The 22,439-nt window shown below is 37.8% G+C and overlaps 1 protein-coding gene and 2 long non-coding RNA genes across 4 annotated transcripts in view; 1 reads left to right on the top strand and 2 right to left on the bottom strand.

Annotated features, from left to right (window-relative positions):
- Positions 1 to 21,325, top strand: part of rbfox1 (RNA binding fox-1 homolog 1) — a 125,142-nt gene extending 103,817 nt beyond the window's left edge. For both annotated transcript variants that reach the window (XM_061089800.1, XM_061089802.1), the window contains exons 9-12: positions 4,727 to 4,766; positions 9,492 to 9,556; positions 15,749 to 15,824; positions 21,203 to 21,325. In XM_061089800.1, the coding sequence (XP_060945783.1) occupies positions 4,727 to 4,766; positions 9,492 to 9,556; positions 15,749 to 15,824; positions 21,203 to 21,325 (304 nt within the window). The remainder of the gene's footprint in view (positions 1 to 4,726; positions 4,767 to 9,491; positions 9,557 to 15,748; positions 15,825 to 21,202) is intronic.
- On the bottom strand, positions 1,636 to 2,506 carry LOC133022895 (uncharacterized). Its single transcript, XR_009683030.1, has 3 exons — positions 2,451 to 2,506; positions 1,899 to 2,354; positions 1,636 to 1,759 (listed from the first exon to the last, which is right to left on the bottom strand). It is a non-coding gene; the product is annotated as an uncharacterized LOC133022895 (long non-coding RNA).
- LOC133022896 (uncharacterized) lies at positions 2,957 to 3,502 on the bottom strand. Its single transcript, XR_009683031.1, has 2 exons — positions 3,229 to 3,502; positions 2,957 to 3,080 (listed from the first exon to the last, which is right to left on the bottom strand). It is a non-coding gene; the product is annotated as an uncharacterized LOC133022896 (long non-coding RNA).
- Positions 21,326 to 22,439: the final 1,114 nt, after the last annotated feature.

The following is a 22,439-nucleotide window of genomic DNA, read 5'->3' on the forward strand; positions in this document are numbered from 1 at the left end:
AGGTTTGGTTATGTGTGAGGCACAAAACAACATGGGCGAAAGGTGGCTTGGGTTTAAATATGTCCTATGCTAAGGTCAAAGTACCTTTCTGATCAGGGTTAAAAGTAGCAACATTATTAGTCAATTGGGAATGAGAATCAAATAGCTGTTCTTTACAGTTTAACTAACACTTTGTTCCACCCCAACATCCTCTCTTCACAGACTTTATCAGTGCATGTAATAAAGCCTGATTTCCTCCTTTGCTCCCATTATAGTTACTTCAGGCACTGGAAGAAAAGTGTATGTTTGGGGCTTTTCACACAACCAATGCCAGTGAATAATATAGCTTAACTTTGGACTGTAATTGGCTACTTGCACTATCGACCTAAGGGTTCGCTTTTTATGGGAGGACAGTACACTCTACACTCCATATGTGAGTCTTTGACAACACTGCCTTTATGAGCATCCCTTGCATCAGATGAACCGTCAGATAGGATAAGGAAGATAGGAGTTTAGGAGCATGATCTTGAAAAAGAGATATTTGCTACAGACTGTTCTTTCATTAAAGCTGCTGCACTATGTAATTGCTCTGGTGGCAGTAGATTGTGAATTATTGATGTGGACCATGATGTATTTTTATTAAAACTGCTTGTCTCAAGTGGCATTGAGTTGGCTCCGAATGTGACATATAGCCAGGAAACTCCGTTTTGTTTGTGTGTGTGTGTTCCCTGATGTCTTTAAGGGAGCCTGACACAACATCGTGTCAATAAGCCAATATGTGCATAGAGCTGTGCTATAGTCCCACAGAACACATTTTAATGAGTGAAACAGCTCTCTGGGCCACCTTGGCATTTAAGTTGTTACCAGTTATTAGAGATAATGAAACTGGAAGCTTGGTCTCCTTAAAACCTCTTCAAATTAAACGTAGCAGTATCTTGCTTGTTTACTCTACAATATTTAAGGTCTCGAACTCACTATGTAAGTGCCTTGAGATACATAAATTTACTTATAGTAAGAACAGATCACTTATTAGAACTTAAATATTCATCATAATTTTGCTTCATCTCTACTAGCATAAATATTGCTCAACTTTTATGGAAGCTTACTTTAAAAGCACTGAACATTATCTCAAGCAGCTTCTTGGTATATATGTTGCAGTCCTACATCAACATACTTTCTGTCTGTTGGAACAGGTTAGAACAGTAAAGCTTAGTTCAGCACAGATTTCACAGTTGGACAAAGGTGAAGTCCCATACTTCACTGCACCAATCATAATTTAGCAACAATCAAGAGCTGCTGACTCCCATTATTTGGCCAGTGTCAACCACAACCATAAAGTGATAGACTACCACCTGAGCCCAGGGGCCCTTAGGTCACCTGCAACACTGACATTTACAAAGATAATCCTGGATCACCTGGGGCCGGTTTTTCAAAAGTTTTAATCTGGATCAAACTGATCCAGATTAGGAAATCTCTTTTTCTGCTATCCAGGATCACGTAATCCATTTTATTTTTATGCTGGTTTTTCAAAGCAATGTGGGATTGGATTACTCTGATCCGGATTCAAACTTTTCAGGATTACCAAATCTGGATTACCTGTGGTCTAAATGGGACTATCACAATGTAGCTATGTAAAGAACAACAGGTCGAATAGTGTGGGGTCACTCCAATATGCTTTATTTGAACAGAAAATAGGACTGAACGGAACAGCAAACAAACAATATAAACATCCCCCTCCATTGTCCATTTCTTGGAAACAGGCAGTCCACTCATCTGAGACCTACAACAAATAAATAAATAAATACATACTTTACTCACAAATACATTATGGATGTTTTTAACAGGTTTCAAACAAAGATTTATTGAATTGAACTGGATAAAAAAGGCTTAAATGTCCAATACTTAACAAAATAAATTACTTCTTAGTTCTTGTTATGAGTAGTTCTTCTTATGAGTTCTCCTTCTTCTTCATCATCATCATCTGCTTCGTCGGGCAAGAATAAGCTGTTCCTCTGCTAGATGGATCTGTACTTCTGCCCTTTCACTTTCTTTTTGCAGAAGTACCTTATAGGCGTCATCTTTCTTTGGGTGCTTTGAGCCTCTCTCTGGGGGTCCTGTGGGAACTAGGCCTTCTGGCTCCACCTGTGATTGACCTTCTCCCTCGTTTACAGGGCTGAGATTAAGAATAAATGTTTCTGAAGAAGGCTCACCATCCTCTGCAACATCTTGGATCTCATGCAGAGCTTCCGACTTTTCACCTCCAATAATATCAAGGACTATGTCTGTGTATTCACCCCTCTTATATGGGTTGTTGCCTGTTTGGCTGTTCTTGGCTTCAGCGTGGTCTTTTGTTGCCTACGTACTTTATGTACTTCCTGTTGAACAATTCAAGTGAAATTGATGAATAAATATAAATACTGTAAAATGTATGATATAAATGTTGTATTATTTAAGTAACCAATTTTAGTTACCTAGTTTTATTACTGATATCCACCATGAATCCACCCTCCTGCTGGGATCAGTTTAATCCTGATTTTTGGGATCACAATGATCCCAATCCTACCAAAAAGTTTTGAAAAACCCAAACTCAAGGTTTGATCCCGATCAACAACAAGATTAGATTACGTGATCCAATCCAAATTCTGAATCCTTTTTTTCTTTTGAAATACCCAATTTCAAGATTTGATCCAATCCGATAGCCGTAATCCGATCAGATTACTTTTGAAAAACCGGCCCCAGGGGCCGGTTTTTCAAAAGTTTTAATCTGGATCAAACTGATCCAGATTAGGAAATCTCTTTTTCTGCTATCCAGGATCACGTAATCCATTTTATTTGTATGCTGGTTTTTCAAAGCAATGTGGGATTGGATTACTCTGATCCGGATTCAAACTTTTCAGGATTACCAAATCTGGATTACCTGTGGTCTAAATGGGACTATCACAATGTAGCTATGTAAAGAACAACAGGTAGAATAGTGTGGGGTCACTCCAATATGCTTTATTTGAACAGAAAATAGGACTGAACGGAACAGCAAACAAACAATATAAACATCCCCCTCCATTGTCCATTTCTTGGAAACAGGCAGTCCACTCATCTGAGACCTACAACAAATAAATAAATAAATAAATAAATACATACTTTACTCACAAATACATTATGGATGTTTCGAACAGGTTTCAAACAAAGATTTATTGAATTGAACTGGATAAAAAAAGGCTTAAATGTCCAATACTTAACAAAATAAATTACTTCTTAGTTCTTGTTATGAGTAGTTCTTCTTATGAGTTCTCCTTCTTCTTCATCATCATCATCTGCTTCGTCGGGCAAGAATAAGCTGTTCCTCTGCTAGATGGATCTGTACTTCTGCCCTTTCGGTCTCTTTTTGCAGAAGTACCTTATAGGCGTCATCTTTCTTTGGGTGCTTTGAGCCTCCCTCTGGGGGTCCTGTGGGAACTAGGCCTTCTGGCTCCACCTGTGATTGACCTTCTCCTTCGATTACAGATTACATAGCCTACCTACTTTATGTACTTCCTGTTGAACAATTCAAGTGAAATTGATTAATAAATATAAATACTGTAAAATGCATGATATAAATGTTGTATTATTTAACTAACCAATTTTAGTTACCTAGTTTTATTACTGATATCCACCATGAATCCACCCTCCTGCTGGGATCAGTTTAATCCTGTTTTTTGGGATCACAATGATCCCAATCCTACCAAAAGTTTTGAAAAACCCAAACTCAAGGTTTGATCCGGATCAACAACAAGATTAGATTACGTGATCCAATCCAATTTCTGAATCCTTTTTTTCTTTTGAAAAACCCATTTTCAAGATTTTATCCAATCCGATAGCCGTAATCCGATCAGATTACTTTTGAAAAACCGGCCCCTGATTATTACCTGGCTCAGGTAGTTGAGTTTTTTCCAGTACAGCTCTAAGCACAAGACACAGGACTAGTTGCTCAGAACTGTCATGTGAGTATAATAATATAAAATAAGCAGCTGTAGAAACACAATTAAAATGAATAGCCAAAAAAATTAAGGTTAAGGTGAATTATTGTATTTTTTGTATAAAGTAAGTCTTTCTTTCTCTTTGTGCTAATATGAACAAAATGATGAGCAGTCATTTTCTTCACAGACTGAACAGAAGATGCAATGGAAGAATCAAAATCCATGCCTGATAAGTTCTATGTGTGATATATTGTAACAATGTAACAAGGTGTAAATTACTGTGCATTGAGAAAGGCCTGCAAACCTTGACATGTTCTTAACTTAGGACAAAAAAAAGTGTCAATATAAATACAACTAAATAAAGTCAATGAAAGGAAGTTTTTATAGTAATTCAAATTGAATAGAATATTAAAATAAGAATCATCATATATGCTGAGGAAATGTTTTTTGTTATTTCTCTACAGTGATTTGCATCATGCTATACAGGTCATTGAGCTTCTTTTTGTCTATTTTAGATTTTATAATATTTGGAACTGCTGATTGGACTTTATACATGTAAAAAGTATATGTGTACCCTCCCAGCCTCCTTAGTAGGGCATCAGATAGCAGAGGGGGGTGCCTGCTTGATTTCCCCTTTGCCTCGCCTTTGCTTGTTTACCTTTGGTTGTTAACTGGATTCGGGAGATGGGGTCGGTTAGTAGCCAGCCCAGTGCCTGCATGTCAACATGCACTAATATGGATGTTTTTGTTTTATTGTGTGTTTTTCTGTTTGTTTGTGTTTGCATCCTCTGCAGTGTTGTTTACCAGGATGGATTTTATGGTGCAGATATTTATGTAAGTATTATTTACTGGTATGACATTGCATGATACACCGCCATCTCTGTGGTCTCTGCCCTGATTTTATGCACATGCAAGCCCCCAACCCTACCAGATAGCTGCTCATACCAAGGTCTGCAGTTCTGTTTGCCCCCAGCAATGAGACTACAGCCTACAAACTTCAACAGGCACTACCAATAGCACAAGGTGTAAAAAACACATGCACAACTACCATTAAGAAGATGATTAGTCTGGATATGGATGGATGGGTTCGGAAATTGGGCCATGGGGATGACGATTCAATTGAAAACTGATACTTTACCCCCCAAAAAGATATATACAGATTCAATAAAGAGAGAGCAACTTTCAAGTTCGGTCTCCAGTACACTGTGTGCCAAACCACTCAGTCACTCATGTCCTGCATCCTAAAATTAAACATTACTGGCAGTGTAGGTTACAGGTCTTGATAAAACTTCCTCTCTGTAAGAACACTACCATAGAAAACAGTAGGCTAATAAATGATGAACAGACAATAATGAAATGAATATAAGACTACAGTGTGACTCTGCAGCATTTGTTCATGGATAAAAATAACGATAAGACCAAAGGCAAGAACAAATTTAAATTACTCTTTAAAAATGTTGTTTTCAAAAAAATAAATATTGAAATGAAATAATGTTGCATTAATCAAATGTGTAGCACCACAGTAGTAGTGCTGGTTTTAATAATATTTTGAATAACTTAATTTTATAATTAAAACTCTCAACTTTTATTCTGAATGCTAGATATATTTGATACCTCCTAATACACTTTATATTGGTTAATATTTACACATCTATGGGTCTATAAAGTTTAAATAATTTGACTATAGTAATAATGTAAAAAAATAAATAACTGATCGTATGACTAGAGGATAAAGCCATGCAATATAATTAAGTCATACTTACTAAAATAAGTTACTTTGAGCTCACTTTGTGGCACACTCATCAGTAACTCAATAATGGATTAATTTTCTAAATATTCATTTTGTGTGAACAATAGAGCCATGAGTACATTCATGGCAGAGGCTTCAGGGAGATTCAGACTAATGATGCAGAGTGTGTGTGTGTTGCTCCCATAACGTTCGACCTCCTTGGCTCCCCATTAGCCCCTATGCCCCTGCCACAGGGATTGATTGCTATGCTGCAGACACAACATTTAATATTCATTAGCAGAGGGATCAAGAGTCCCTGATGCTGTGTTTATGTTTATGTGAACAGGAGCTACCTATGATGGGGATTCAGTCAATTCAGTCCAAATAGCGTATTAAATGAAGAAAAAGAGCTCAGTCATACTCAACAGAGGCTGTTGGAAAATGTTGATGAAAACATTGGAGACAGGCCTTTTCTTGCAATTTCTTCTTTTCTCAGGAAAATTTAAACTCAAAACTTCCTTCCTTAGTGTTTTAATAATGCACTCATTATTCATTCGGTCACTTTTAGGCTACCAATGAAACACACAACCTACACAGATATTACACATTAGGTTTTCTATTGGAACACTGGGCGTAACCACTGACTCTTACCAGACTCTTTTTGCATTTTCTGCCTCTAGTAGAAACAGGTCATAATTTTTTTGTGATTGTCAAAGGATTTACTCTTAAATAGAAAAGGGGTTAGTATTTTAGATTTTACACTATTTTGAGGTATTTTGCTTTGTTTATGGTTGCATGAAGGTGTACCAAAACTACTGGGTCAGTGAAGATAAATGGATGGACAGAAAGAGGAGTTCTGCTCTGTCTCTCTTCCTTTCACTGAATAAGCACATTTGATGATTTAGAAACATGCACCTGCACACATTGGCTTAGTATTGCCATTACTCACTCAGTCAGTGACAGTCCACAGCGGCGGGTGACTAACATGAGACAACCTGTTCATCTTTCTGCCATGGGCCATCATCACACACACTAAGTATCACTTACTTGCCTCCACAGTTTATAGAGGTAATAATACATTGCTCATGTCAGGACAGACACTGTCTCAGTCACAGACCGTGGAAGGGTGGAAGGTGAAATGATGTGAGAAGTGAGGGAGTTGTCACCGAGCCTCGGAGGGAGAAAAATGGCTTTTGTTTTGTGATAAATCACAGCAGGGGTTTACAGCCATGTGCCATATAAAGCCCAGTCACTCAGTGAAAACTGAGAGACCAATACAAGTGGTCACATCTCAACATGCTTTAAAAAGTAAATTGAGACTCAAATTTGGCCATGATGCCAAAGATGGAGCTCAGATGGAACTATTGTTCAAGTCTTAGCCACAGTGGCAAAGTGTACTGTGCACTTAAACAATACAAGCAAAGTGACAAAATGCACTTATTAGTTTGAAAGGACATACAACATAAAGATTTGGGGGGAAAAAACATGCATAAAACATACACATTCCAAAATAAAAAAACATAAATGATCATCATGTTTTGATTAAAGTCAAATTCTGAGCTTTACCTAAATATATAAAGCAGACATTACTTCTTATTCCAAATATTATGGGCTTTGATAAAACGTCAAGCGACAGCTCATAAGCATGGAGACATCTGTAAAACAATGCAGGAAACTATGGCGTTCTTTTATTTGACCTATTGAGACTCGCTTTCAAAATGTAATTTCTATCAATTAATCAATCAGATTTTATTTGTATAGCCCATATTCACAAATCACAATTTGTCTCATAGGGCTTTAACAAGCTGTGACATCCTCTGTCCTTAACCCCCAAGACTAAGCAAAAACTACTAACAAAACATTTTTACACGGTAAAATATGCCACTATAGTTCACATTAATTGTCCACTATAGTAGTTTTTCCTTACTATTGTTGAGGGTTAAGGACAGAGGATGTCACACCTTGTTAATCCCTGTGACACAAATTGTGATTTGTAAATATGGGCTATACAAATATCATTTGATTGATTGATTGATTGGCAAAAAGTGAACAGTGAACTCAAATAATTGAAAAAGAGCACAAAAAATTACTGGAACTTCTGACATAGGTACTTACTCCTGGCTACAGATTTGCTTTCATAAAATCCGGCAGAATGTATTTTAGAAACAAAAATAGAACTACAGATTTCATGTCTCATGAGTCATAGTGTGTGGCTACTGGGGCTTTAGGTATGTGGTACACATTCATATATATAATGCATTACAAACATCACTGAAATATAACTGTTATTCAATAACAAAATTCTTTAGTTAAAATGTAGTCTGTGTATTTGTATTATACTGTATTATATTTGTAGCTCGCAAAGGTTGAGCACCATTCATCTTATTAGCCTCCTACTTGGTTAACTACCGAAGACTTGATATATGTTCAAGTTACCAGTCACTTTCAGTCAGTGGGGCAGAGCTATGTGGGTAAAAGCAGTCTGTGGACAGAGTTGAACATATCTTCTAGGATATGAACACATCTTCTAGGATAAACTACAAAAGCAGATGGCAAATGCAAGCCAGCCATTGTATCTGTCTTGACAGATCAGTTAAATATTTTGATTATTTTATGTTACCATATTGGACAGATGCCGACTTTCACAGTATCGCAGGTGCTGATCTCAGTCATGGCAACAACATTCAGAACTGCTTCCTCTTTAGCAATTTGTTATCAAATCTACTACGTCATCTGTTGCTGCAATGCTTTATTTCAAGATGAATTACAGAGATTTTATTTTGTTGTGTTGTGAACTTGGGTCTGAAGATGGATGTGTTGCTTAGCAGATCTCTGAAATAGCCAACGTGAAGTGTATGAAAAAATAACACGGAAATCATACAAACTTACACACACATGAACTGAATAAATTCAATTTATTATTTGAAAAATATTGAGAATTTACTGAAATTGGTGCAAGAAAACTGAATTTGGTTGATCAGTGTACAGCCATATTCCTAGATCAACCAGGTACCGGGTAATCTGCACCATAGACTGGATTTATAAAGCTCTGCATACAATGTCCAGCACTCAAACATAAAAAAATTGAAAGTATATTGTATATAGTATATTGAACTGTTTGAGGAGGACTCACTAATTTGAAAGAATAATTTGGAAGTTAGCTCCAGAGCATTAACACAGGCCAAGCAAACAGCCCATTCCAAACAGTCATATTTATAACTGGCACTGCAGTAGTTTATCAACTATATATATAGTCAATACGTTAATTATACAGTGCCCTACTGGTGAGATTACATTTACAGATTTATACACTGTGAATTTAAGTTTTTATAGACAATTTCTGAATTAATGTTTTAACAATAACTCAAGGACATTTCCTTATGATTCCAATAAACATTTAAAAGTGTTATTTGGTTGAGTGTGACTCCTGACTCATATCTAACAGAACAGGTCTGTTATATTTATAACTGGCACTGCAGTAGTTTATCAACTATATATATAGTCAATACATTAATTATACAGTGCTGACTGGTGAGATTACATTTATAGATTTATACTCTTTGAATGTAAGTTTTTATAGACAATTTCTGAATTAATGTTTTAACAATGACTCAAGGACATTTCCTTATGATTCCAATAAACATTTAAAAGTGTTATTTGGCTGAGTGTGACTCCTGAATCATATCTAACAGAACAGGTCTGGATTATTAAGTGAAAGATAACTTCAGCAAAGCACATATATTTATATTATCTTAAAACACAAAAAATATTATCATTAATTTTGACTGTTATCTCTTTGTGTTTGCGTGTTTGTGTGTTTGTGTTACTAGGGTGGTTATGCTGCCTACAGATATACCCAACCTACTGCTGCCACAGCTGCTGCATTCAGTGACAGGTAAGATACACACTGTCAGGCATACATCATTAATTTCATCTTATTTTGTGTTCAAGAAAGGATACAATGACCTACCAACAGTAAACTAATGTTATTCGACCACAAGTGACTTACTGACTGCATTTGGAGAGACCATTAGCTTCACAACAATCAGAAACATATGACCTTTTCTGATCCTACCTTTGCTATGCAATACATAACTAAGAGGGGGTTCACAGGGCAGAGGCAGGAATTTTAATATACCAAAAATCTGAATCAGGAGAGAAAGAAATGTTACTGCTCCTGCTTCTTAACCCCGCAGCTTTCAGACTACCAGCTTCATACTCAGACAGTAAGCACATATAAAGTCATAGAAATTAAAAAAATAATTTGATGAATAAAATCTGATTAAAATATATATATATATATATTTTAAAATAATGTTTACTTTGGTCGTCCAGGTCAGTTCATTGAGAATGCAGGTTTGATGTCTGTTGAAAATAAAAAATCTGACAAATGTATTTGCAGGACATAAAGTTTATGGACACCAGATGCATATATAATCCCAAACAACATTACCACAAATAGCTATAAATTATAGACACACTTATCAGACATGGCAAAACACAATCAACATGTTCACATCTTCTGTGACTGAAGTATATATCACATACCATGTTTTCTCTTTTCTCTCCTTTACCCATAAGCAACATACCTCCCTGATTTTATCCAAATGTTTTAGTTGCCAAACCTTATCATACCACAGACTTTTGTCAGCTTCAACTTTAAAGTCGTTAACAGTTACCTGACCATCACCAGATATATTAAATCTCATCCACAAGAGCATCAGGTTAAAGGCTCAAAACTCATAGGCCCCCTGGTTTTGAACCACAGAAAAAGTCTCATAAGAAATGGAACATTATGAGCTTCACTGGGTTTATTACAGGACTACCGCGCTGGTCACAGTTGTTAAAGTCTCTGTTGGGTACAGGGTCATAGTTCTACCTAAATATGATTCATGAACATTAGTAAGAGTGATATTTCATGGTGCTTTATCTCGCATATGCCTTCCCCCATTGTATTAATAATGGATGTATTCATAACACTGTGAATCATTAGTGTTAAATTAGTAAGCACTGCGGTGGGATTTTAGTTTGTAATAACCCTAACCCTGTTTTGAGAGCTTTCATTGTTCCAGGATAGAACATTTTGAAAGTGAAGTGGAATTTTTACTGTAAACCGGCTGAAATAGAAATATAGAAAGTGAATTGTCTCCTGGATGTAGTTGAGTCTTCTGTGGTAGTGAGTGGATACATCAGTTAAATGCAATTGGAGAACAGATGAATTAACTTTTTTAAGCTCTGACGATCAACTTAGTAAAGTCATAGATCAAGATACCATGATATTACTGTTGCGTTTGGTTACAGGAGCAACAGAGCACACCTCTGACCACATTCCACCACACACATATGCTGCTCGGTTTGATTATTCCATATTCTATTTTTTAATGTTTTCGCAATATGTTTATGTTAAGAATGGATTAAAAGATTAGCATTTAGCCGCTGAGAGTTGGTGGAGACCAAAACAGAACTAAAAGAAGAGTGAATATTACACTTACCCTCTTGGTTTCAGTTGTTTGATATAAACATATATCATAGATCATGCTGTTTCTGTTGGATGTGCTAAGAGGCAAATGTATGCCAACACATTAATCAATAGTTTAATAAGGTGATAATGAATCAGTTGATTTCTCACTTTGATCTGCTGCCCCAAAGTAGCCAAACAATGAATAAATGGATCTTTAAACATTGAGCAAAGGCTTTCAAGGGGACTGTTTGGATGTTAAACCTTGGTCTGGTGGATATTTGATGGCTTGCTTGTGTACCAGTGTATCCTTGTTGTGCCCATCTGTGCAGGGTCACCCCTGCACCAGGTTAGTTACGTTTGTGCCATGAGGGTCACAAAGGGGAAGCAGCAACAGCTGCTTTCATGTAGCCTGACCAGAGCCAGCCTGACTCGTGTGTTATACAAATAAATGCAAATGCAAAAACAGCCAGCACAATTTTTTTCTCGAATCCATGAATTAAGTGATCCTGCTTGTGATTTTTTTTTACAACAATGTAATTTATTTGTCCATCTTAACGTAATTTGATCAATTTTTAAAACATGCACTCACACGCGTGTGTTTAAATTAGGGCTGTCAAAAGATTAAAAAAAATTAACTACTTAATCTCACATTTTGAAATTCATTAATCGCGATTTATCGCGATTAAAAGTTTGTTTTTCTTCTAAAGACTAAATCTAATGAATTAACAAGAAATCACTTCAGACAGCCTGTATTTTATTTTTTCAAAGAGACTCAGGCCTATAACACCTACCTATAAAGTGGCAGCCATGTCGTTAAATATCATGTATGATAAATTGTGTAAAAAAAAAATATTTAAAAACAACAGCTGAAAATATTCCCAATGTCCTTGGAAAAAATTACACTGCTTCTTTCTTCAGTGAAACATCCAGATTAGTAAAAGGTAAAAAAAAAGTGTATTTGAGACACCATTACGAATACTTGTTCTCCACATAGGCTTGAGTGAAGAATACGTAGTTTACCCTCCACACCCGACATTGAGCGGAGCAAACTGCGGAGAAGTTCTTGAAGATGGATGACATTAAATTAATAATTGAAGTGGAGAAGTAGTACAGTGAGCTGTACGATCCTCGGCCGTGTTGTTTAAAGACAACATTAAAAAGGACAAATGCTGGCACACCGTTGCAGTTAATGACAAATATCAGCTGTATGTGTGATCACGGAGAGGAATCGCAGGATGACCGCCGCGGAGTTCAGCGTGTCCGGTGTGCAGCCTGGCCCCGGCGTGCTAGGGATCTACGCGACGCTTACGCGACGCTTACGCGACGCTTACGCGTCCGGTGTGCAGCCGGCGTAGGACTACACAAACGAACATGCGCACAAACACACACACACAGTTCGAGGAAGATTAAAAAAATGCACATGAGAGGACGGAAAGAGTGGAGTTGCCTGTGTGACGGTCTCTGTTTTTACTGCTGCGTTCTTCATTCACTTCACTTGACTCAGGCTTAGTGAAACAGTTTAACTTTATTTTCTGTAACATATAACGGGACACAGTCACAGTTATCTACAAAAGAAAAGTTGCATATTACTAAACCAGTTTCATACACTAAAATAACCATTAGAAACTAACTAAAACACTAACAGACAGAGCGACACAACTCACTCAGACCGGGGGAAACTGCTTCTGAGATAATAAAGGGTGCGCTCCTACACTATTCCCCAGAAGTTCCTGCTGTGGGCCTTCAAAATAAGACAGACACGGCAAAATAAAAGAAATATAGTTCAGCCAGCGCTGAGCCAGGGTGGCAGCGAGCGGACCCTTGTTTCGCTGGATCCGTTTGATCATCTCCAAGGCAGAATTCCACCGGGTGGCAACATCTTGAACTAGCAACTCTTCCTGCTGTCCTTGTGCAGTTTGCTGTGCTTTCATTCAGACGGGACTAATCATTTGACGGAATGTGTTTGAAGGGCGACGCTGGCAGCTTGCTCAAGGAGCTGAATTTTCTTCCGCACACCGGATGTAAACAAAGCTGCGTTAACTGCGTTAAAATATTTTATCGCATTAATCTAGGTCACAATAATCTCATAGATTAACGCTTTAACTTTGACAGCCCTAGTTTAAATATATGTCTGATAGATTCTGGAGCAAATCTAACAAACTCAAAGAAAACTTCAGTACTGCACGGTTCCTCATATGATTAGTGATGGTGTTTATTATTGTATCCTGTAGAGTGAGCGCAAGTCAACAGCAGATTGGAGTGAGCACACCCATAAAAGACACCAACCAAGCAGCGATGCTGCGTCTGCTCTGATCCTGAAGCAGTATTTGATAATAATGATTTATCATTCAGTATTGATGTTTGTGATTGGGGGTCCATCATAGAAATCCTGTATTTTGTTGCCTCTGTTGACAATTTACCGCCTAGTTTACGAGTTGTACTCTCTCATCTCTGCTTCACCGTCTGTTTATGAGTGAGAGGGTCAGTGGGGGCTGGGCTGGCCCTAGGCCTGTGTGTGTGTGTGAGTGTAAACTCTGTCTTGCTCCCAGACTCATAGGACACGACTCGATCAAATACACAGAGACACACCAGCTATTTATGAATTGCCTCGCAGTCTAGAGCAGACAGTCTGGCCAGACACTCCCCACCCTTTGCTTTAAATGGTTGATTGACCTGTGTGGCTGCCTTCTATTGTAACTGCATGCTTTGTGTTTCCTTGTCCCTAAATATTCACTCTCTATTAAGACATTATGCATTTCACCAGGTTCCTAACCATTTTGTAGAGCTGTGGAAAATGTACTTTTTATTTTTATCTTTTCTCTTCAGGTTCCCTTTAAAAATGCATTTGACTTATATTGCATTTAAATCTGTGTTGTATTTGCAGCCTACCTCACACTGATGCACTAACTCTCTCTCTCTCTCTCTCTCTCTCTCTCTCTCTCTCTCTCTCTCTCTCTCTCTCTCTCTCTCTCACACACACATATACATGGGTTAGGGCTCTGCACTGTGAGATAAGATAGGTCAAACGTGGTGCTGGTTTGAGCGTGGTCCTTTGGGGTTGTGTATATGTGTGTGAGTTTGGGGGAGGGGGATTTGCATGGTGAATAGCAATGTCCAAAACTAATCGGGATTAACTTCTAATCGCTTCAACCACTGGGCCGCTATGCTGCTCAATTATGGGCCCTGGCTCCTGATTGGCCCTTATCATAAATGGGCAAGGAAGGGAGGAAGGGGGTGGGGGCATTGCGTGGTTGGGGGATAGATTGGCTACAGCATGGTTGTTCACTAAGACTGAACATTGCTACTGTCTATTTCTTTAGTGTATGAAATTATTATTCTTTGATCCCTTGATTGTCTGTATATCAACATTGTGGTCCATACAACTACTAGTCAGACTGCCATGTTTGCTGTGGGAAATAATATTCTTAAAATGATCTTTCCTCTTGTTTATCTATTGTACACAGAAGAAACATTGCAATTGTAATTAAATTTAGTAAAAACCTTCATGGAGCACAGATAATGAGTCTTGATTACTTTTGACACACTACTTGAAAACTAACTTTGAACTGTAATCTAAATAGCCAACCTCTATGGAAATTGCATAGCATGTTGATGCTCCCAGATAATTACCTTTGTATTTTCTTAGGAGATAAGACACCGCTTCTCTGGGTTGAAGGATAAGAGTCTGTTGAACCTTACCTAACCTTGAACCTAACACTCGAGCCCACATCACAGCTGGGCGTGAACAGATGTGGTCTGTTGTACTGTGACAAGCACACTCATGCAAGGAGGGAAATTTAACCTCTGCTTTTAACCCATCTGGTGCAGGACACCCAGAGCAGTGGGCAGCCATGTACGGCGCCCGGGGAGCAGATGTTGGGGGAGTAAGGTGCCTTGCTCAGGGGCACTAGACAGGGTAGGGAGAATCCTCTTGGATTTTTGAACAGATCAATCCAGGTTCGTCTTTTTGTTGTTTCTCCGTGGAGTCGAACCAGAGACGAACCAGAGACCTTTTATGCCCATAGTCCAAGTTTCTGCCACTAGTCCACCGCCTATCCAAGCTCATGACCATAGGTGAGATTTGGATTGGGCGATTAACTGAAACCATCTCTTTTACACCATGGCAGCATGGTATTTCACGTGTTTGCATCTTACATTCATGAAAATACCTAAACTCCTCTGCTTACATTTGTGTAGCAGCAGTTTCCACTGTATTTATTTGAAGCTTTTACGAGATATCACATCAGAAAATTGTTATTTGATTCATTGGACATTCGCTATAGTATAAAGAATTGAATAATTGTTACAAATGACTGAATCGAAATTTGAGTCTATACATCTGAATATATTATAGACTAATTATGATGTAATAATTATTCCCTCTTAGCCTATGAAATTGGAGCAATGAGCTCTGAGGAGATGCAGATCAGCATGACATTTAATACATAATTGAATGAAATACTCATTATTATGACAAACAGCTGTAATAGTAACATACCTGTATCTCTGTGCAATATTTATGAATTAAAATGAAGAACTAATGGATTGTAATTTGGAAGACCTGCTCAATGGCCAGGACATAGTGTTTGGATTAACCATCCTCTATTATCTCATGTGTTTCTCCAGTTACGGACGAGTATACGCTGCCGACCCCTACAACCACACACTCACTCCAGCAGCCACATACAGCGTTGGTGCCATGGTAAGCGTTTCAATGCCTCGCAAAGATCTATTTTTCCATCACAACTCCTCCTCATATCATGCATCAGCCTAATTCTCTTTTTTCAAAATGTCGCAAATCTATATTAATAATAATATTCGGCATTAAAATATGATCAGTCAAAAATAGCCCAAGCAAATGCCTTGGAAACCAACATAGTTTTTGAAAACAAAATTAATGTCTTATTCATTACTATCTGATGCTTTACTTTGTTATTAAAGACATTGTAGATCTCAACAAACTTGCAATCAAGAGGTAGAAACAAGTTGCCCATAGAGACCTTGGAAAGATTCAATCCACCTGCCATTTGGACAGGTCTCAAAGCATCTTAGGATAACCAGTCTAAGGGAAATCATCATGGTAGCTTGAATCAATGCACTCATTGTTTTGGTTACTAAGCTTAAGATACATGTGCACAAGCACACTCATGCAAGGAGGGAAATTTAACCCCTGCTTTTAACCCATCTGGTGCAGGACACCCAGAGCAGTGGGCAGCCATGTACGGCGCCCGGGGAGCAGATGTTGGGGGAGTAAGGTGCCTTGCTCAGGGGCACTAGACAGGGTAGGGAGAATCCTCTTGGATTTTTGAACAGATCAATCCAGGTTCGTCTTTTTGTTGTTTCTCCGTGGAGTCGAACCAGAGACGAACCAGAGACCTTTTCTGCCCATAGTCCAAGTTTCTGCCACTAGTCCACCGCCTATCCAAGCTCATGACCACAGGTGAGATTTGGATTGGGCGATTAACTGAAACCATCTCTTTTACACCATGGCAGCATGGTATTTCACGTGTTTGCATCTTACATTCATGAAAATACCTAAACTCCTCTGCTTACATTTGTGCTGGACATTGTCTGATGAAGCCAAAACAACATTGTCTTCAAAAAGTGGTGATCCATTTCTGAGCTTAGCCAAGTGTGTGCAAAGAACCCCCCACAAGCCATTGCTGGTTGTGCAGCCTTCACTAAGGCTACAAGCCAACTGCCTTGCGAGTTAAGAAATGGACCACTGTTCCTTGACCAGAACAGAATACACATTGCTCCGAATAAAACTGAAACATGACAACTGTCCAGAGCCTCTTTTCAGTTACCAAGCCGCAATTTCACCAGAGACGCATCATATCTGGAGCCTACTGCTCTTATTCTAACTATGCTCTTTGACTTTCCAAAAGGAAATCTCGTCTGGCCCCTAGGCTTGCGCCCAAAAGATCAACTTGGATAATCAATCCTTTAGGCTGGTTCTAGCATTTTTTCAAAATCTGAATAAGTTCTAAACAAATTCCAGTTTTTCAACCCAAATCCTCCCAAATACACTTCACATTTGCAATCAAGTACGAACACCTTAAATTGACATACACATCCTGTAGCCAAAAGCTGAAATCAGGTTTGTAGTATAAGATATGAAATGTCAATTGAAGTAACACAAGTAGTGTTAATGTTGACGGAAAAATAGCCACTGACCTTTACCTCCTGCAGACACTTAAAAAGGGATTTGGGTTTATGAATGTCACCTTTTAGGTAAATCATTCAAATTATGAGCAGCCAAAATGTGGAATTAGAAAGGTATTCACCTCAGAATGCCAATACAATCCCCACAATACATTTTGGACAAATATGGATTGTGTTACTTTACCTGTGTGCTCTGCCTTTATTTAAAAACAGATTTACACATGCATTTAAGAAAAAATACTTTTACTCTATCAAGTGGTTTGAGTCGACTATTGAAGCATTAGATTGACTATGCATCGCAAGGACACTGTTTGACAAATAATGACATTTTGTACATTATCCATGTGCACTCATTAATAACTAATATCTTGTCCGTCTAAATATATTGCTACATGCCATTTGTTAATTGAAAGACGATTTGGTTGTTGCTGTCCTACCTTCATACTGAAAGAGAAAAACCCTTACAATATAAGTAATGGTGAAAACATCCAAAGTGCAAAAAATGCACACAATCAAACATAATATGCAGTCTGAGTTTGTCAAATCAAGGATTATTTTCATAATAATTGTCAAAACAATGACCAAACTATATGCGTGGACCAATTACAAAACACTTGGTTCTTGGTCACAGATGCATTATCCGACCCTTTTCCACACTTTTAGCAATGTTGAGCTTTTCTTGGTTTTAAACTGCAACTAAACACTGCACAGAGATAAAAAGAGGCCATGTTACTCATTTTCACAGATACACCATACATGCTGGTTACATTTCTTAAGGAGATAGTTCACCGAAAAATGAAAATTCACTGATTATCTACTCAATACTATGCAATACTATATTAAAGTAACGGGTGACTCCTTCTTCAGACGCAATAAATCAACAGAAAAAAATTATAACATGCCTCCATACTGCTTGTTTGGTGTCACCCAAGTGTCCAGAAGCCCTGATATTAAAATTAAAATCGAAAAAGCTTTTATTTTTACATTTGAGGAAAGAGTTACCAGTTATTTAAATTCTTGGATTTGGTTGCAACACTGTTTACCCCTGCGGTTTATGGACTCAGACTTTACCCAACCCTTCCTCAGCATAGGGGTGAGTAGATAATGATGAATTTCCATTTTTTTGTGAACTATCCCTTTAAGCTGACCATAAAAATAAAGTTAATGTATACGTTTATCCAAAAATGTTTTTCTAATGCCATTTCATTTCTGACATTTCTTACACTAGAAACAATACATTAATTACTATCTCCTTCAACTGTTCAACAAATTCTTCAAACATTCTCACTTCAACTCCCCCCGCCCCTTGCTTTCCCCCTCCCTCACCCCAATCTCTTCTTCAGTCACCATGCATGGTTTTCTGCAGCGTTGACATCTCCTCACTTAAACTTAATTGAATTTGCCTGTGCTGCTAACAGCAGTCCAAATGCGACATTAATCCTGCCTGTAAGTGGTGATGAATGCCTTGGCAGCCCAGTCCATGTTAGTTATTATATTTCTAATTTGGTGGATACCACCTCATCCTGCACTCCCTGGTAATGAAATAATCAGTCATTTTGATAATTAAATCCCTCGTGGTGCTGCAGCCGCAGGCAGGAGGCAAGGGAAGAAGGAAGCAAGTAAGAAAGCAGGGTGGACAGGATGAAAAAATTGTTGAAACTTGATGATAAATCACATAAAACACAAACCAGACTGAATAGATATCAATTAATGCAGAAACAGAGTGGTTAGTCAACAAACTGTTCCATCAAATGCAAAATTAATGCAAAACACCAATAAATCTTGTCGAAGCTGCCACATCAATTGAGTGGGCAATATCATTGTCTAACACTAATCCAACATTTAGACTCCCTGTGAATCTTTCCTTTGCACAACCAGTTCTATATCGTTTATCTATAGCGAACTTCTGGTATCCCTCGTAAGGCAAAAGACAATTAAGGGATTTCGGAGAAGAAGTAAGTGGAAATTACAGTATTTTTAAGTACAAGCCAAGGTATTAAAGTCAGAGCTGGTGAAAAGGACCACGGGTTATATAACATGAACAAAGCCTAGCTGTTTGATTAGATAAGTAAGCTGAAGATTTGTGTTATATGTTACTGTTACATTAGTGTTAGGATTACAAATAACTATAATACCATAGAAAAATAAATGGTTGCATAAAGAAATTTCAAACAAAATGTTAATAAATGTGAAAGCAAGTAGTAATTGCATTTCTTTTTTAATTGTTCGAACTTGAAATGGCTCATGTTGCATTGAGGTTTATACATTTTTGCAACTCATCTGTTCACATTATAAACAAAGATGATGGACATGTTTTTAAAGTCCAACGTTGTTTTTCAAACTCACATGCTCAAGTAGTTGTCAGAGAAAATAATGGAATTAAATGTAACCCTCCACCTTCCCACCTTATTTCCTGACTTAGATCTATACATTTGCTGATATACATCTTTCAAACCTGTCTGACCAAATCTCACAAACCTGTCTGAATCTATTTTTTTTCCGGCTGGCATTTGTTTAGTGTAGTGTTTAGGTGAAAATACTAAAAAGACTGTTTATTTAACAGAAATCTTTTTTTTAACACAAAAAGGCATGTTAACACTGAAACTTGATTTTCACTAGATGGGGACTAAAATATTTGTGCAGATAGGTATTAAACGTTATTTTCGAAGGGTAAACATTCAGAATGATTAAACAAAGGCAAGCTAGGATGTAAAGTGTGTTTGTCAATTTACATTCTTCCATGGATCTGTGTTCATGTCCTCAGTGAAATAGAAGTAAAGACAAGACATGAATGGGAATTGTGGATACAGTTGAAGGAAATGAGGTGTGACGTCTGTTCTTTTCTAACTGCACTGGTCTGACAAAGAGACACTAATTAACCTTTCCTGGAAGTATTAAACAAGTTCTCACATCTTTCTCTTGCCTGACACAGCTTTTAGCTGTCCTTGAATCCAACAGTAAGCCAATGCACTGAAGATGCTTAACCAGAACTTTTATCTAAAGTCTACATTACCTTGTAACTGCTACAGTAGCTTGCCCAGCTGGTTGAGCAGTTTCACCCGAATTACACCCTAAATACTTGGGTTATTTTTTAGATTAATAACATTCATGAAATACAATTACTCCAAAGACTAAATGACAAGCCAAACACGTATCACTGAGAGTGTTTGAGAGCTTAACTCCTTCTCTGAAATGCTTGAGAAACCCAAGGTCCAGGGCTCATATTTATGATAAAAAGAAAATGACATGCAGTTTCACCCAAACACACAAAGCTGGAACTTTTACCAATATTGTTTTTCGTTTGTAATTTCACAAAAACAAAGAATATATTCTATAATATCTCAAATCGATTTAGCTAAAAGCTGCATCTGCCTCTCCCTTATCTTCATACAATGAAAATCAGCATGATCCATCCAAAATGTTTAGCACTCCCTTATTAACCCCACCCTTATTAGCACTGCTTCATATTACCTTTTGACTGGATTTCTTTAATCTTATCGTTTCCTCTCCAATGTCTTAGTTGTATTGACTGGATTTCTTTCACATAGCTGTTGGCATGTACCCCTGGCATGAAGAGTCTTGCTGTGCTTGCTGCATGACGGTTGCTCCGGTCATGGGTCTTTTCATCCCCCATGGGTTTGCACTGGAATAACGGTAATGTAATGTTGAAACTCTAGTATAGTTTGTGCTGGACTAAGGGGGGCTAATGAGGGTTTGTGTGTGTGTGTGTGTGTGTGTGTGTGTGTGTGTGTGTGTGTGTGTGTGTCTGCACTTGTTTACATGCCTTTGTCTTTATATGTTTGTGTTTTGGGATTTTGTTTTGGTTGTGTATGCCTTTGTTTGTGTTTATGTGTCTGTGTGTGTGTGTGTGTGTGTGTCGTTGCATTTGTCCGTGCCTGTATGTGTGTGTTTCAGAACGCATTCACCCCATTGACAGATGCCAAAACTCGGAGTCATGCTGATGACGTGGGGCTGGTGCTGTCCTCTCTCCAGGCCAGTATATACCGGGGAGGCTACAGTCGCTTCGCACCCTATTAGCACTACCTCCGACCTCTAATCAACCTTCCAACACGACAGAAAGAAAGTGTGTGTGTGTGTCTGAGTGTGTGAGCGATTGAGAGACAAAAGGAGTTATCAGTTAAAGGTGTACTGAGACCCGGGTATTGCAATACATGCAGTTTGTGCATAATTTCCGCATCTCCTGAGAGAAAAGTACAAAAAAAGAATAAGAATAAAATGACAGCTGATATTTTTCATCTTATACCTCAGATATTTTGTGCTGTGTATTTTGATATTGTGGGTTTTTAATTTCTAAAGATTTGAATAGATTATCAACTGTAGAGTTTTTTTCCCCCTGGTACTAAGAGAGAGCTGCTATAGTAACGATTAGGACCCAGTGGGAACATTTATCAAATTCAAATTGTTAGGGCTTGTAATGAACTCCAACTCTGTAGGATACGTCATAGTCACACTTTGAGATTTTTTATGTTTCCTAAGAGTGTTTAAGCGACTATGCTAGTCAAGTGTTGTTGTTTTACTTATCTCAGCTTCCTTTGGCAGGTCCTCTGTCAGACTAGAAATTATAGTTTTTCTTACCTTGGTTTGGGAGAAGGTTAAGAAGAGTCGGAAACATGTAGGCACAAAGAGTTATTCTCTGAGCTTTTGAGAACAGAATGGATAAGTTTGAGAAGCTTAGAGCAGCAATGGTTGAATTTTTGTCCATGGTCTAAAATTCATGACCCTTTATCTTGTTATCTTGAAACTACAACCACATGCTATTAATTTATTTTGGCTAATCTGAAAGAACATATTTTTTATCTGTATGGTCACAAAAAAAGCTATTATTGAGGCCTGATATCACTCAGTTACAACATGAGCTGTTTTGATTTGTACCATGAAATGTGAAATTTGCATTAAATTTGAATTATAAGACAATAAGTCAGTACTATAAAATGAGGTCTCCTCCTCATCTTCCTTTTGGTGAATGCAATATGTTTTTGTAGTAAACAGCACAAGTATTTACTAAAAAAGTACAACAAATATTTCCCCGTCTTATGATGACAAAAATGCCACAAATGTATTTAATGAAGCATTTCAGTTTTTTTGTTAGTTATCCTGAGATAATGGGGGATTTAAGTCATGAGTGCTGAAA

The sequence above is a fragment of the Limanda limanda genome, chromosome 17 (genome assembly GCF_963576545.1).
Source record: "Limanda limanda chromosome 17, fLimLim1.1, whole genome shotgun sequence".
NCBI lineage: Eukaryota > Metazoa > Chordata > Actinopteri > Pleuronectiformes > Pleuronectidae > Limanda > Limanda limanda.